We start from the raw sequence: 16,807 nt of genomic DNA on the forward strand, positions 1-16,807 counted from the left end.
GTGGCTGTAGACCTGCACACTGCACGGAGAAAATGATTTTTAGTTGCTTTTTTGTGTTAGTGTAAAGTATCATGTTTAGCACTGGATATGCACTGCATCGATTCATTGGTAGTCAGAATTCATCCTTGGTAGCTGATAAAAATGTAGTTGATTTTCTTTGGAGCTCTTTCATGTGGAGCTTCAAACTCATCTTTGAAATTAAAGATAAGTTGGATACAAAAGGACAATTATAAAGCTTACGCCTGCAACCGTGTCACATAAGATTTATCACATCTTGTAAATTCAACTCATCAATTATGGTTATTAATTTGGCTTTAATAGTCTCTAAGGCAAACTGGAGCCAGTAGATGGCACTCCTTCCTCTTAGCATTTAACCATTTCAAGACAGAAGATCCTGGTCTTCCCAAACTATCGTTACCATTTTTCACTTACTCCTACTAGTCTGTTTCCACTGCCTATGCTATGGGTTATTGTGGTTCTATTTCAGTCTCGGTCCTAGTTGCTTTTACGTGGTGTGTGTCACATCATCTCTAAGCCTTCCTGTCCATGTCTGGCCACCCAGGAAGTACTGAGAGTAGGAGCTGTCTGTGTGAGGAACAGGTAATATAAAGCATGTTAGTGAGAAACGCATGAGCTCAAGGCTTTTAAAGTGGAGATGAGAATTTTTAGAAGATGGACAAGATCAAAGGATTCATTCAGCTGAACAAATCTGAATTCAGCTTTATCTGTGTACTGCAGAAGAACACTGCTGTTGTCTTCAGCTGCCAAGACCTGGCTTCCAATAGGACAATTCTTGTTTTACTTTTTCCTTTTAGTCTCAAAGGATAGTTTTGTCACTGCAGGCATTCTGTTCAAGGCAGGCAATGCTGTGCTCTGGCTGGAGACCTCAAAATTTGGTGCACATCACACTGTGGACAACAAAAACTAGTGAAATACAAAATGTCACTTGATACTCCTCACAAACTTTCACGAGCTATGTTAGAATGAGTTAGTCAGTGTTACGAATCATCTTAATCTGAAAATGATACTTTAGAAGTCTTCTCCACTTCAGAAAATATCAAGATCTCACTTATCAGTATGAACATCGTTTTTATCAGATACTTATAAAACTTAGAGTGTAGGCCTCTAAAAACTGGCAAAAAGCTGAAGGTATTTAAGAAAAGATAGATGTCTGAGGTGAGATTTAAAGATACGGTCACCCAACCTGAGAACAGCTTTCATCTGTCTTTGTGAAATGGGAGCATTGAGCAGTGCTACTCCATTGTAGCTTAAGAGAGAAAAAATTAAAAGTGCATGTATAGATTGCATAGTGATACTAAAAGTGAGGCTAACAGAAATTGTCTGATTGTATGATTTGAAACATAAAGGGCTCTTGAAAATTAGGAACAAGCAGAATTGCCAAGATAGTCACTGTTGCATACTGACCTACAGACTTGCCCCAGTCCTACTTTAAAATTACCCATGTGAAATTACTAAATCTGCATCTAAAAGTTCTTTGTCATACTTGGAGTGTTTCTGTCATTCAGCACCTTTCGGAACATGATCCTGAGGTTGAAGAAGCTAAGTTCTTCCAACAGCATCTTCTGTTTAGTCCTACATTTATTTTTAGGATGTGTTTAACCTAATCTGGGTGTGATTTTCCTGTGGACAATTTAAATTTGAATGCCTGAGCAAAATACAATGATTTTGTATTCTGTTATTAATCTGTCAAAGAGAAGAATGGATTTTTTTTCCGCAGGCATATGCTAAATGCTTCCATTAGGGAACATCTTTTTCCAGCCCACAACATTCAAGTACAATTTTGGAAGTTCAGCCTAATATTCATGGTGCTGCTTCAGTTTAGTTCCTGCCGCATTTGTTATTGCTCTTAAGATAATTGAAAGTTTCTTTGAGCTCCATATTGTAATTTTAATGCAGGCAAGCATTAAAGACCTCACAAGTGTATTACTGTCCACTCTGGAAATCTTCAGCTCATACCAAGGAAACTAAAGAAACCTTCTATCAAACACAGAAGTACACACAGTACCATGAAACTCATGAGGTAAAGGTCATGTCTGTTGTTAAGAGCCCTGCAAGATGGCTGTCACAAATTCTTTAAATTCTGTCACTTTAAAAAAAATAATCTATTTAATCAAGGCCAGTTGCAGCAGAAGCCTAACCTGGACCTCTGGCATTTCACGTTCCATCTTGCTTGAGATTCACACTTGGTGGATGCGTATATTTTGGTGTGGAAGTACCATTGCAAGAGACAGGTTTGCTATTGCTCCTTAAAAATAGCTTAAAGAGACTTAAAAGCACGTAATAAAGTTCTGAGGAAACTCTCGTCCTCAGGGAGACCTCTTGTTCCATATGCTTTTTCTTCAGTGTGATAACTGGGCGCGGTGGAGGGGGGGTTGTGCAGGCATGTTAGGATTGCCTCCAATGAGGGTGACTTCTGGTGGTTGCTGTGCAATTCATGGGTCTGGTTCTAGTCCTAGGCTGTGAACATGCTGATGTTTTCCCTATTCTGAATCAGAAGTGCTGGTGAGAGTGCCTACGTGGCTTTGTTAATTATTTTGAGATCGTTAAAACTTAAATGATCTGTAAATAATACAGCATTCCTTCACTGAATATATTACAGACCATTAAGAATAGTAACAGAATTGTCACTGTTCAGATAACATTGCCACTATAGTATTAATGCTGCAGGGGAAAAAAAAAAAACAAACCACATTTGGCTAACCTGGAATAAATTCTGTAAAGTGCAATGAATATAAAAGGAAATTAACAAATTTACTGAAAAATAGAAGGAAAACAATGCAATTTAAAAAAAAAAAAAAAAAAAGGTTTTTAAATTGCTTGTGTGTTGTTGCATTTAAAAATAAAGTCTAAAAAACATTAATCATTCCAGACCCTAACAAAGGGAAAGAAATTATTCACTGCAATATGTAGAGCTCAGACAGCATCTCCCTTGCGTTTTGTAATAAGAAAAGCCAAATTGCCTGAGCAGTGCACACTTCATTTAGCTTTTCTGCAATTAAAAAATAGAGAACCTCTTTTATTGCAGCAAGGCAGGGAGACTGTAAATGCTTTGAATGCCAAGCATTTGCCGTAAGGTAAAAAAAATCTGCTGAGACTACAAATATCATCCTGGAAAGTGAAGTATGTTATTTGTCTAATCTATAGAATTCGATCTGTTAGATAGTAGTTAGTTTACTACTGGGAAATGTATCATGTAGGAAAAATTATAAAACAATATTTGTAATTCCAGTTTCCTGAAATTGAATGCATCTGAAACTGGGCTGCTTTGTTTTTCAGCTTATTATGACACTGAGCCACATCCCTAATAAAGAAGCCGTTCCTGAAAGCAGCACAGCTAATTACGTTTTATTCGTTAAGGGCGCAGCTGGGATTAAGGGTGCCTTTGCAGGGTGATCTGTCCGTGTTAGTTTGCCTTATGAACGTACGTAAATGGACCTATGTTCATGTTGGAGCTATGTAAATGTTGTTAAAATTTGCTGCATATGTAGTTTGGGAAAAAAAATCATAGCCTGTTTTTGCCAAACTTGCAAGCCCTGAAGAAAGGAATACTAAAATGAGCTTGCTTCATAGGTGTTCTTAATGTCCAGAGATTTGCACGTGTGTTCCTGGTGTGGTTTTCATGGTATTTTTAGTTCAGGATGAAGTTTGGTTTTTCAGTGTGAATTTTTATTTTCTGTCATGTGTATTTTTATTTTCTGTTGTGTCCTTTGTCTTCCTCTTCAAGAACATTTTTCCTTTCCACTACCCCCATCCCAAAATACTTTTGCTTGAAAATTAAGATACATTTTAATGTTAGAGAGAGCACTCTAAAAAAGTCATGTTCACGTATTTTAGGAACTTTGGCCGTCAGTGACAGTAGTTATTCCCTCAAATATTTGTACACTATATTGTATTGTGTTTGGCATATGTTTGTTAATTCTGTTTGCAGTTGAGCATCTTTGAAGAGCAAAGGAGAGGTATATCTTTTGAGTAGTGCTTTATAAAAGGCTGATAATCATGCAGTCAGAATTAACATTTCAGTAATTCTTTTGTCTTATTTAATACCGCTGAGATGTTAAAATGTGTTACTTTCCTTAACTGTTTTTCTTTGATCAGAAAGAAGCTGATATGCTGTATAATGTATGCTACACTACAAAGAACACAGTTGTACTAGTTTTTAAAAGATTTTTTTTCTAAAAAGCCACCTTTCCTTTTTTAAGATTCCTATGCAGTTTTCTAAGTTAAGAGAAGCATTTGTTTTTGGTTGTTTTTTTTTTTGCAAGTGACAGACAAGCACAATCAACTAATCCTGAATGTGTGATTAATTGAACAATTCCTAAATTAATGTCCATTTAAATTCATTAGAATACTGAAATATATTCAACAGCCTTTCTTAGGGGAGCACATTATCTGTTGGACTTCTGTGTGTCAGTATCAAACATCTGTAGTTTTCCTTAAATTTACCAGTTTCGAAGAAGTCATGTAAATAGAATATGTGGTCAAGCAACATAATCTGAAAGTATCTTTTAATCAAAGTAACATGTATTTCTTCAAGGAAAGACACTAGTTACATAATTAAGGAAGAAATTAAAAACAGGTTAAAAACATAGAGAAATACAGTTACTTGTCTAGATCATTTTAGAACAGGTTATGATGACTGAGTAATTTCTTCTAGAAAGCCCAAAGTAAGTTGAAGAAGCTTGTTTTTGTTAAGAATGTGCCTTTTTCAGTCATGGTGAACAGGCTGTTGACTGTAGCTGTGCAGAACTGCAGTTGGGAATGAGATGCAAGCACGAGTATTGTAGCTCACTCTAATCTGCCTGAATGAAATCTTAAAAGTAAGTGTGCAGGCAGTTCTCCATGGCTGAGCTGCTCATTCTGATCTTCTCTGAAAATGTTAGTGATTATTGATGTTCGTAAGGTTACATCACTTTATCTAGATAAAGATATCTAGTTAAACCTGTCTGTTCTTAAACTGCATTAACCCTTGGCTTGCATTGATTTTGCTGAAGTCAGGCACTAGTCATAAGTTTCCTTCCTCGACATTCAAGGTTAGTGTCAGATGTTTTACTAGCACAGGTGGAAAAATAACAAAAAAGGTGAGTGTAGAGAAAATTTTGTCTTAGGGAGTCTATTAATGCTGTAATGTTCTCACAGTATAGCATGTGTCACCATGATTTTGTCTCTACCAATTAGTCTGTGACAGCACATGCAGGAGTTTTGCAGTAAGGTGGCTTGTAGGTCTCACGAGTCCCTGAATGAACTGTCCAGGTCACTGGCTGAGTAAGCACAGAGGACTTTTCTTCATACAGTTGAGACTCAAATATAAATAGAATATATGAAGAATAGGTCTCTCATCTGTGAGACAGGCAGACATGAATGTGTGTCTGTGTTTGAGAAGTCCTTGAAGATGTCTGCTCTTTTGTGATAGAGTAGGGTTTCTTTTCTTGTGGTAACAAAAAGAAATAGGATTCTTAAATGTTTGGTTTTGGTATGCTGAAATACTGAATTAAACGTCTTTCTCATAGCTGTAGAAGATTTGGTTGTGGCTGCCAGAAGCTGTGGAGCAGAAGACCCATTCTTGTGGGTAACACCACTGTTTGTGTATTCATTTGTAGCAGCCTCCTTATAGACCTGCAGTAAAATTTCTGTATTGTTGGTTTTGCCTGGAAGGTTGGTCTGATTCATTCTGATTGTCTAAAATTTATGTCAGCTGTTGGTGAAAATTTTTCAGTACCTCTTAACTGCAAGGTTTTTGTAATTGGTGCTTGATTGGAATCATATACTTGAAAAGATTATTCTTTGCTCTTCTTAGAAAGATTTTTGACCCTGGTCAAAAAATGTTCTGTTGCAGGAAAAATTGAGAGCATAATAAATCCTGGGGTATGTAAGATATCCTTCATCTAACCTTTATGACATCCATCGTGTTCAAGAATAATCTTCTTTTGTATGTGCTTGTCCAGTGCTTGTGTGAATAAGCGTATTAAAAAAAAAAAAGCAGTTTTCCTGTGCTGCCTCAACCCAGAGATCTGACAGACATAAATTACCACCTATAGAAATATCTGTTCATGATTTCTATGTAGAAAGAAGTGAAGCAAGACACTGGCTTTAATTATAGTTGCAATTTCTTTTTCACTCTTTTAAGTCCTGTAGCTCTGGTCTTCAGTTAATTATGTCCTCTATTTCATCTTGCTCATGTTAATTTTAGACCTATCAAACTGTTAGTTAACTTGGTTAATTCAGTGAGTTTTTAAATTCATTACTTCTAACTTGTGTACTGTCATCCACAGTATTTTGTAATCCAGCAAATGGGTTTGTTGTGTCTTTGTTTTGGTGTGTTTTTTTTTTTCTTGAGCTGAACCAAGAAACACTGGTCAGTGGTAGCATCATTCCTGTTTATCTTATGTGCTTGTTTGGATGTTTTTCTTGATATGGATGTTGGACTTCTGAGTCAATTTGCTAGTGAAATTTTGCATTCTTAGATTCTCCGATAATAGTTCTGGTAAATAGCAAGGCACAGTTAACTTTGGACACAAGGGATCCCTGTAAAATTGAAAAAAACCTTTTTGTTCTTTCCTGGGAGTTTGTCTACAGACATGTGTTGTCCAATACTGCATTTCTGACTGTTAGAGCAGTTCAGAAGACTGTGTGCCTAGATCTCCTCTTCTGATAGTGCCCAGCCGTGCACTCATTAAAATGGAAACTGAGGTCGTTTCTGTGATTGTGGTGCTCTGAGCACGGCAGCTAATGGGGCAGCGCAGGGGAGTGGGATTAGCTGAGGACGGGTTGGAGGAAGAAACAAGTAGCTGAACTGAGGATCAGTTGACAGCAGGAGAAAGCTGAGCTGCACCCTTCTGCAAGTGCACTTGTTTGGTCTGAAGTGGTTGCTGTGATTGACTGCTGCTGCTCCTCAGCACTCTGCTGGGATTTATTTCCCCCTCAGGTCTGCTGAAGGAGCCTTTTGTAAGACTTATTATTTAACCATCCTGTTCACAGTTATTATAATAGCCTTTTGCGAGCCCTTCTCATCTAACTCAAGTCAAGGAGCGATCACCCACACAGGTAAGTCAATAAATCTGAAGGGCTTGATGACAAGCAGTTGGTTCCCAGCAGTCTGAGTGAAGTAACCTCTCTAGTAGGCACTGTGGGAACCAACACATGTGTTAGAGAAGTGATGGTCTAGTGTCTTACCACTGTTCAGTAGCAACTTCTGGCTCTTTGGCTATATCTGTGTGTGAAGACTACATCATCAATATTGTGAATATATTGGTGTTTGTTCAGTAATGGAAAATCTGTCTTAATCTGAAGCCTGTAAAAATCTATAATGTATGTTATGTTGTGTGATGGAAGTTTGTGTCACCTGTAGTGTCAAAGGGAGGGGAAGCAATTTTTTTGAGTGGATTAAAAACCAATTGAAAGTTAAGGTTACACTAAGGAAAGACTAGTAGGAATTGAATAGCTAGTTTGCATTTATGCAGCTGTGCTAAGATCAGAGCAACATTTCATAAACTCCTGGTTTCTGTTTTTTGTTTGTTTGTTTTTTCTAACTCTTGTTTATTTTGTGACTTCCAGAAATCCTGCCAGAAACCTGTGGACAAATATATTGAGTATGATCCTGTTATCATCTTGATTAATGCTGTTTTATGTAAAGCACAAGCATACAGGCACATTCTTTTCAATACAAAGATAAATGTAAGTTGCTATGTCCCTACACTATGACTGGGTTGGTTTTTGTTTTTGTTTTTTTTTTTTTGGTTGAAGATATATTTATGTTTGGTAAGTTGGTCGTAATAGTTGTAAAATTTTAGGGACTGTTCTTCTCTTGCCCTTGCACAGGTTCCAGCAGGATGAACCAGTTGTATAATGAACAGAACACATGAAATCTCATGGAAAAAAAAGTTATTGTCTCCACAGTAATGATGCCACAAAATCAGCAAATAAACCAGTCATATTACATGTTAAAGAGAAGAGAAGGAACTGTATGGAACTGTTCATTGCAGTTTTCTACACCCTCTAATTTGCCTACCATGTTAATTGATGTTGGAAAGATGATGCGCTAAACTATATTGGAAGAGAAAGATATAATTTCAAATTAATTTCCAGATTAGATTTCTGCTGGAAACAATTCTTTCTGAAATGAACTACAGTAGAATAATGTACCATATTAACAATACTATGCCAAATAAATCTACTGTACTAATTTCTCATGAGTTTCTTCCTGAGTAATTAACCAAGCCCTGAAAACTATAGCAGAAGATAGTCGCTTTCACATGAAGTGTTGTTGATGTAGAGTTACATAGTCAGTTTAGTTGTGCTGGCCAGGCTGGAGTGTAGGGCTGTGCATTTTCTGACAGAATTGCATATTTTCACTTTAGGGACTGATTTCCCAGGAGAGGGAAGCTGATCTACATCAGACTGTCCACGCATGAAGTGTACGTTGTATTCATGTTGATACCTCTTGGCCAGTCCAGTGCTAAGCAGTGTAGATAAATACACTTGCCTCATCTTTCAAGCATAAATCTGAATACAGATTTTTAATTAATTCAGTACTTCTGGAGACAGGTAATGATGTTTTCTGTGAGGCTTCTGAAGAACTATTCCATCTGTGAAAATTTCATCTATTCAAATAAATTGAGTTGAATTTTAAACTGGTTTAGCCTGTGCATGTATTTGCAATTGGCATAACTGTTCTCTAATGGAAAAGGTAGAATCCACACACAGCAATTGTGTTGGTTTATGCAAATCTGTACAAACTCAGAATCCACCCGACATACACACTGGCTTATATACTGTTTAATGTCAAAACATGCTAGCTGTGCGTCCTCACAAACATTAACTTTGCAGTCGCTTCAGAGAATATCTTTGAGTTTTGTTCAGTTATATTGCTCCATTTATTTTTGGTACCTCACCCTTATCTGAACTAAGAAGTGGTTGTGGTGTAACTGCACTACCACTTTCTTGTAACGGAGATTGTCCCCGGGAAAAAGAGGAACAAGGGTGTTTAAGGCAGTTCACTGAATGGAGTAGTTGCCCTTAAACTGAAATCTTGACAGTATAATTCTACTAGCTGTGGCACTTTCCCCCTCCCTCTCCGCCTCCCCCCCATATTCCTCACTGAAACAGTCTTCCCAATTTCAGGAAAATAATATAGAGCAGGCTTTAGAAACCACAGTTATCTACCCTCTTCTGTATGGAACTGTTAATGCAGTTTTCTATGCTCTCTAATTTGCATATGATGTCAATTGATGTTAAAAGGATGATGTGCTAAGCTAGTGGTTCAACAGAAGTAATTTGCTTATATTTCTAAACAAAAATAATAAACCTACAGAGATTGTTTGTGGAGAGGTGTTGAAATGGATTTTAAATACCAGCTTCATACCAATGCTTTAATTTATGCTGATTTGATACTAATGCCTTTATTATTCTTTCATTTACCAGATTCATGGCAAGCTCTGCGTATTTTGTTTGCTCTGTGAAGCTTATCTCAGGTGGTTGCAACTACAGGATTCAAGCCAAAATATAGATCCTGATGACTTAATCAGATATGCCAAAGAATGGGATTTTTATCGAATGTTCGGTATAGCTTCTTTAGGTAAGATGAATGACTAGTTCATGTCACTATCTATTCTTTAAGCAGTGAATGACCTTTCTAGAAGCCTGTATTGCAAAATTTAATGCAGAATGGATGTAATTTCCAACCCATTATCGTTAAACAATTGTACACATACTCTCTAATTTGCCTTCACTTAATGCAAATGCATGTTTTGATCCTGACTACAGTTCAAACTGATACAATTAACATTAGATATCAAAACGCTGAAAAGTGGCAATGTTCAGAAATTTTAATGTGAATCCTTTTAAATAGTTTGAAGACCAGTGTAGAGCTCAGCCTTATTCCTCATTTCATGTTGACTTCAAGATTTGTTATTTAAGGTGATACAACACTAAAAAGGATCCTTGTAGGAGTAAACAATGATTGGGAAAAGCTGTATGTTGTTTGTGTGGTTTGTTTTTTTTTGTTTTTTTTTTTCTTCTGAATATATAAAACCAGAGAGCAGTGTCATTACTGGCAAAGAGTAAATACTTTTGTGCTCTAAGACTGCATTTAAAGGCAGAGGAAGGTTTTTGTTTTATTTTGGTTAATACTTTTATGCTCATACTTTTTCTGGTGATAGTATTTAAATCAAGCCCATAGACTAAAACTAGTATTTCCCTCAGGCATTCAGAATTCATCTTAAGTCATTTATTGTCTAGTGTTGCTCTACATAGGTAGTAAAAAGTAAAACACTCAGTAAAAGTGTTGGAACTCATTTTTCAGTAGTAATTAATCTGTTACAGTTGTTGTGAGCGTTGCTTTGACATCTGCATTAATTCCAGTGTTGCACAGGGGTGTGGTGTCAAAAGAGGTCTTAATACCTCAGTGATATTTTCACCTTAGTGTTCTTTCTCATGCAGGATGGAAGGGGTTCATTGCTGGTGAACCTTTCAAAGAAGACAAGTATTGATTTTGTTTTACAGGCTAATAGACAGCTGAAAAAAAAAAAACTCTCCTTTTGTTAAAACTGAAAAGTAAAGAGGTTCTTAGGCTAAACTTCCTGTGCTGTATGGTGTCAGAAATCACATGTGTGACAATCCTACAGATATAATTCTGTGATAGAATTATTCTGGATGTCATGATACTGAATTAGTTTGTCAGGAATAGTAATATTTGCCTATTACAGTGAAAACAGGGAATGAAGGACGTGTTCATATTTGCGTATGTCTTTTAAATAGCAGTGGCTTAGTTGTATTTTAGGCATGTCACTTCACTTATATTCATCCAAAAAAAAAAAGGACTTGATGGTGGCACTTCATTCTCTTTCCAACTTATCTTATTTCCTCTTAGAACAAACGTCATTTTTGGTTGGCATTTTTATTACCTTATGGTGTATGAGACCTGAGATGCTGAAAACAAAGTCTGACTTCGTTTTACTTCTCAAAGCACTGCTGTTGTCCAGCTATGGAAAGCTTTTGTTCATTCCAGCTGTTATTTGGGAACATGACTACACGCCTTTGTGCCTTGCATTTATAAAAGTGTTTGTCTTGATATCAAACTCTCAGGCAATCAGAGGTACATTTTTGCTTTTTTTATTATTACATTGGAATGTGTGTGAAAGAATGTGGCTGTTACAGAAATCATTATTATTGTTTTATATTTTTTTTAATTGGTATCAGATAGGTGGCTGACATAGCTCTAGCTAAAAACTATTTAGACTTTAATAGAAAGTGAATGGAACAAAACACTTTATTAAAAAAAGAAAAAGCACTTTTATCTCATCATCATCTTTTTGTATGTGCTGTATTATATCCATCATACCCATCACTGAGAATTTGAGACAACTCATCATGGATCATTGGAACATAAAATAGCATTGTCTGTTCTTTCATGAAAGGAAAATTTCATTTTTATTTTATGCATGGCATCGGAATGCAGATTTTTAACAGATTTGTGTGATTTCCTAAGCAAATTAGTATGACTTCTTGGATGATTTCTGTGATCTTCTTGAATGGCAAGTGGTAAATTTGTTCTGTTTTCTTTTACAGTTACATTGAACTTGAACCGAATGCTCCCTTGGTTGGCCATCTTCTTTGGATTAATTTTGGAAAATGGTGTGGTTTACTTGTTCCAGAAAATGGGATGGGATGTTTGAAACATCAGCTAAGATCTGAAGAAATACCAACAGCATGATGATCATGTTCTAAGAGTGATCTCCGCCAGCAGGCTCCAAAGACATAGTGATGAAGAAGGTGATAGATAACAACAGCTTGCATTAGTGGTGAGTGCAGGCAGTTTTAGGTTGAGTGAAAATGAGAAGCTTCTGAAGTTTGGCTGTTTCATGTGGTGAGCCATAAAACTTGAGCCTTAGCTTGTTTGTTTTCACATTAAAAAATATGAATGTGTCACTGTCCTAATCGCTTTATAGATCTGGTTGCAGAGCTATGGCTGTAACAAAAAAGGTACACTAAAAAAAATTCAGCACTGCTACCAATCACTGCATTTTGGCAGAAAGAGGAGGATGAATTGTTCCCTTAAGAGGAAGGGAGTCAGTGGAAAAATGTAAAAGCCAAATTTTATATTTCCGCAAAAACAGACTTTCAAAGAGAGAAGTGAACATGTGCAAACAGTTTATTAGAGAAAAGACAAGTATTGCAGAGTAAAACTAGAGCAGGAAACCAAGTTGCATTCTCTGGAACATTTATGCAACAATCCAAAAGAAGAAAACATCTAATTCTGGAGTAATCTCTAGGAACTATAGTTCTAAGAAGCCTGAAATTTTACGTGATCTCATAAATGCTGCTGCTTTGTTCGGAAAGTTAAAAAGAGTGAAAGGGCTCTGATCCCCAGCATACAGGGTTGGTTGGGATTCCATTTCTTCTGCATTTAATATTAAGACACTTTCCCTGCACTCAGCCCTCATCTGGCAGCAGATTTGTAGTGGGAGCGAAAAGTGAAGTATGAGGCTGCTCAGCAACAGAGTACTACTTGTTTAAGAACAAACAAGTCCAACAACAATACCCCAACCACCAAAAAAAAAAAAAAAAAAAAAAAAAAAAAACCACAAAACATGTTTAGGCCTAAATTAGTGAAGAAACATTTATAGAAGTTCTGCACCTTTTTCCTCAGCAGACAAAGAGAGGGCTGGGTGGCCCACAAAGGATCTGGCAGAATCGGTTTCCACAAGACAGTAATTAGGACACAATCCTACTTCTTTTGTACAGACCAGTTTCCATTTCATTCCATCCAGTGTTTAACCTTCCTTCTTCTGTTCTGGAAAGCTATGCTATCGTTAGTTGCTACTTCCGTTCATTTTCCTCAGGGGAAGTTTCCTGCATCTTGCAAAATACATCAAATAAAGTTTTGCAACATCTTCAAGTTAATTCCAAACAGGTTTAAAGTCTAGGTTATGATCACAGAAGACATCAGACATGTTTGTCAAATGCAGCTGCACGTGCCACAGTAAGTTACGTGGTTGAAAAAGCAAATGGTTGCTGATTCCGTTTTCATGGGTTCTGCTTTAATAGGCTGACACCATTCATGTGCCATTTGTGTTACAGTTTGCATCTTTCCGAGCATGTAGAGGAGGAATAAAAAACCAACCAAACAAAACAACAACAACAAAAAATTTGCAGCCTTTTTAAAGCCATGAGACAGTTTAACACTGCAGCTGCCCCAGCAAGTGTATAGTTGTGCAGGTGTATGAGAGATCCACCTCATACAGGATGTCCTTCCTTAGGAAATGTACATTGTTTCTACCACCAGTTTTGCTTTTTTTCTAATGATCTAACAACAGTGCTTTTGTTTGTTCCTCTTGGGTTAGAGTTTCTTTTCTAGAAATCGTCTGTCTCATGGTTATGCACAAAAGTTGCTTTTGGTTTTTTTTGTGGTTGTGGGCTTTTTTTCAGAAGTTTCACCCTTGTCTGCTCTGGCACTGGTTTCAGGCTGAAGGCTGAGTGCAGCACCTCTAAGCACAACTAATGTGAGGGGAGGATTTTCCATTAAATGTAATGTAAATATTAAGTAGTCAGCGAAATTGTAAATACAATGTATATAAATTTTTGTTTGGGGACAATGTTCTTAAAGTTTATTCTTAATTTAAAAAAAAAAATGGATTTCAGGCCATTTTCTGAGTTTTATTCAGAAGACCTAGAATGGACATTGAACACATTATGAAAGAAGAAATGCTTGTCTACTGTGTCATGTATGCCAATAGCATATCAGTTATGCACTCTGTAATGCTGTCAGGAGCCACCACTCTCCTTATGCAGCTTTGAGGATGGAGAAGGAAACCAAGAGCTACAAAGCTGTGTAATGAAAGCAGGTATTCTACAGGATTTCAGTCTTCAGAGGCATCATTCTGGTCTAGTAATGTAGGTACATTCTGCCTTGTGTGGTTCTGTGGCTACTCATTTACCAGAAGTGACATGACAAATACACTAATATTTCATAAATCTAGGAGGAATTTTGGGGGGCAGGTGTGTGCATTTTTGATGCCTTTAGAGAAGGGTTCTGTACAGTGCTTCAGAGAGAACTGAAGCTGTTTTGAGGTCTTGCCTGTTTAAAACAATCATCTCTCCCATGCTTTTATTCCTTTTTGATTTTTGAGCTCCCCTTTCATAAACTCTTTGGAATGAAACACTCATCTGTGCTGAGTGATGTGTGACAAACAGCCAGCCCTTTCTATGTCTCTTCAGTTGCCTCATTAACTTACAGGAAGGGATTTACTTGGGCTAAAAATAAAACAGCCTTGAAATGAACCCATATAAACTCTTTGAGTTTTGCTTAAAATCAAAAGGGATATCATGGTCTGTGGGAAACCTGTGAGCCTGTGCAGCAAATTCCAGAATTGTGTTGTCTGAAATGCACAGAAGAAACGGTGGTGTGATTCCAACTCGGGTTGAGCAGTGGTGTAGTGGTTGTGCAGTGGGAGCTGGGAGCTTTAACTGGGTCCGTACATCAGGTAACAAGTATTTAGAAATTACTGTATACAAAATTGGAGAGTAAGAATATAAGCTAGGAAGGGTTAAAAGAGAATGAAGGTGTCAGGCAGACTTCTACCAAATTAAGAAGATAAAAACTAAGGGGATAGAATCTCAAGAAAAATTAATATGCAAGAAAAAATGCAGTATAGATGAGTACAGGTATATGGTTAAGAAAATGTATGAATGTTACACTGCTGAGTTTTCAAAGGATGAACATGGAGGGAGAAAATTATTGTAGACATTTTTGTAATCGTCTAATTGATAACATGAAATGGCAAAGGATGTCTTCCAAACAGCAAAGTCTGTGGGTATCCCTAGGAAATTTACTGATAACCTCATTACTTCAATGGTTTGCAGTCCATCCTTGAAAGCCCATAAGAAAGCAGAATTACCATTTGTACAGAGATAGAATTAGTCACTGTGAACAGGAAGCACTGCAGCAGCAAAGCTTTCTCCCTTCAGTCTGCAACAGCGTGTGGAGAGGAGGGCTGCTACCCTTGTGACCTCATGGAAGCACAGACAACTGAGCCCTTTCTTCCACCACAAGTCCTATCTCGGGCATATAGACTGCCGTTTGTTAGCCCAGTCTTCACCAAACTGAAGGTAAAATAGGACATCTACACTGGAAAACTGTTAGCAGCTGATGTCACATAAAACAAGAAAGCCATTGTTTTTCAGGAGCTTGCATGCTTTTGCAGTCCATCAGCTCTCCCCCCCGTTGGGTAGTGTTAAGCACCACAGTGCCATCTGGAGTCGAGAAGTAAAGCACTTGTTTCCCAAACTGGAAGGGACATACGAGCACTAGAAGCACGTTCTTTGCTTAATTTTTGTTTTGTATAACCACAAATTCAGGCTTTTAAAATTAATATTCATTTTCAGTTTGGATAAAATGTTTGAATGACGTCAATGATGCAGAACAGGTCACAAGATATGTATGTTGGTGTCTTGGTATTGAAGTCAATTCAATATACACACCATGAAAGCTATAAAATGCAAATTATTTTAGCACAGGAGCTCTTTGTTTAAGACACAAACAGTCCTGCAAACGGATTATTCTGAGTAGCCTCGCTGAGCTCAGAGAAAATTCATGTGGCAAAAGACAATTAATTCATTCTTCCAATTCTAAAAATCAATAGGAATTTTGTTGCTAAATTAATTTGAAACCCAGGTTTTTGCAGTTAGAATATGCAGGAAGGTGCAGCTAACAAGATTCCCATTTTCTCTCCTGCCTCATAATGCTGTTCTGACCTTCTTAGTCTTTCCAGTAATGCTTTCTATATTACTGAGGTGGCTAGAAAGGAGATCTGAATGAGAAGCTTTGTAAAATCTTTTTCCTAAACATGATCTGCTGTCCTAAATTTGTAAAGCTCTTTTGAGCCCTGTATAGATAAATAGCAGGTCTGCAGAGCAGCTAGGAAATACTGCCTGTGATGTTTTAATTGCTTTTCATTAGTATAATAGATATTGTTTGGGTTTTTTTTTTTAGGGGTAAAAATGTGTTTTCAGTTCCTTTACATGGTAGCTTAAGAGTGTGAACTAATACAATCTGTTCACGTGCTGGCTGCTGCAGAAATAAATCCCCATGACCTGCATAGTTTCTTATAATCTCTTAACTGTAATTCTGAGTACATTTTTAGGCAGGAGAGCTGTTGTCCATGCAGAAGTGCCTGCCATAGCTATCTGAGCAGAAGAGTAGGGACCTGAATTAAGAGCTGAATCCTAATCCTGGCTGTAAGACCAACTGCTGCTGCAGCCTTGAGCAAGTTGTATATGTGGCTCCATAAAATGATTGTATCTTCACCATTGTAGGGTTTGGAGTAGGATTAACTTGTTCATATCTGCTTGAAAAGAGGAAAAGTATCAAGTCCTCTCAAGTGCAGGTTGTTGGGAATGTTATTTAACATCATGAATGTTGGATATTGAAACAGACCTGCAAGGAGCCAGAGTATGTGAAACCTGAAGATGAGATGTTTAAAGTCTTTGTTACATTAAGGGAAGCTTTAGTTTTGACTCTTGCTGGCTTACTCTTCTATAACATACATATCTGAAGACTTCTAGGAGTGTATACAACAAATCATTAATCACTTATCATGAATTTTAGGTTACTGCAGCTGCTGTGTGCCAAAATTAATCTGAAATTAGTTTAAAAACTTGGAGGGGAAGGAGTTGGCACATAAACTGATCTTACTTTCAGCTATATGAAAGGAAAATTAAGGCATCTTATTTGACAGTTTGAGGCTGAGGTAGAAAGCACAGGTAGATCTTGAATAAAAATTATTTTTTAAAA

At 37.1% G+C, this 16,807-nt stretch overlaps 1 protein-coding gene across 1 annotated transcript; it reads left to right on the forward strand.

Annotated features, from left to right (window-relative positions):
* Positions 1–7,572: 7,572 nt before the first annotated feature.
* ARV1 (ARV1 homolog (S. cerevisiae)) lies at positions 7,573–11,798 on the forward strand (the record flags this gene model as incomplete). The annotated part of the gene is made up of 4 exons (XM_008946116.1): positions 7,573–7,692; positions 9,439–9,592; positions 10,886–11,110; positions 11,584–11,798. Coding segments are annotated over 4 exons (606 nt in total), but the record flags the coding sequence as incomplete, so codon positions are not given.
* Positions 11,799–16,807: the final 5,009 nt, after the last annotated feature.

The sequence above is a fragment of the Merops nubicus genome, unplaced genomic scaffold (assembly GCF_000691845.1).
Source record: "Merops nubicus isolate BGI_N331 unplaced genomic scaffold, ASM69184v1 scaffold26308, whole genome shotgun sequence".
Taxonomy (NCBI): Eukaryota; Metazoa; Chordata; class Aves; order Coraciiformes; family Meropidae; genus Merops; species Merops nubicus.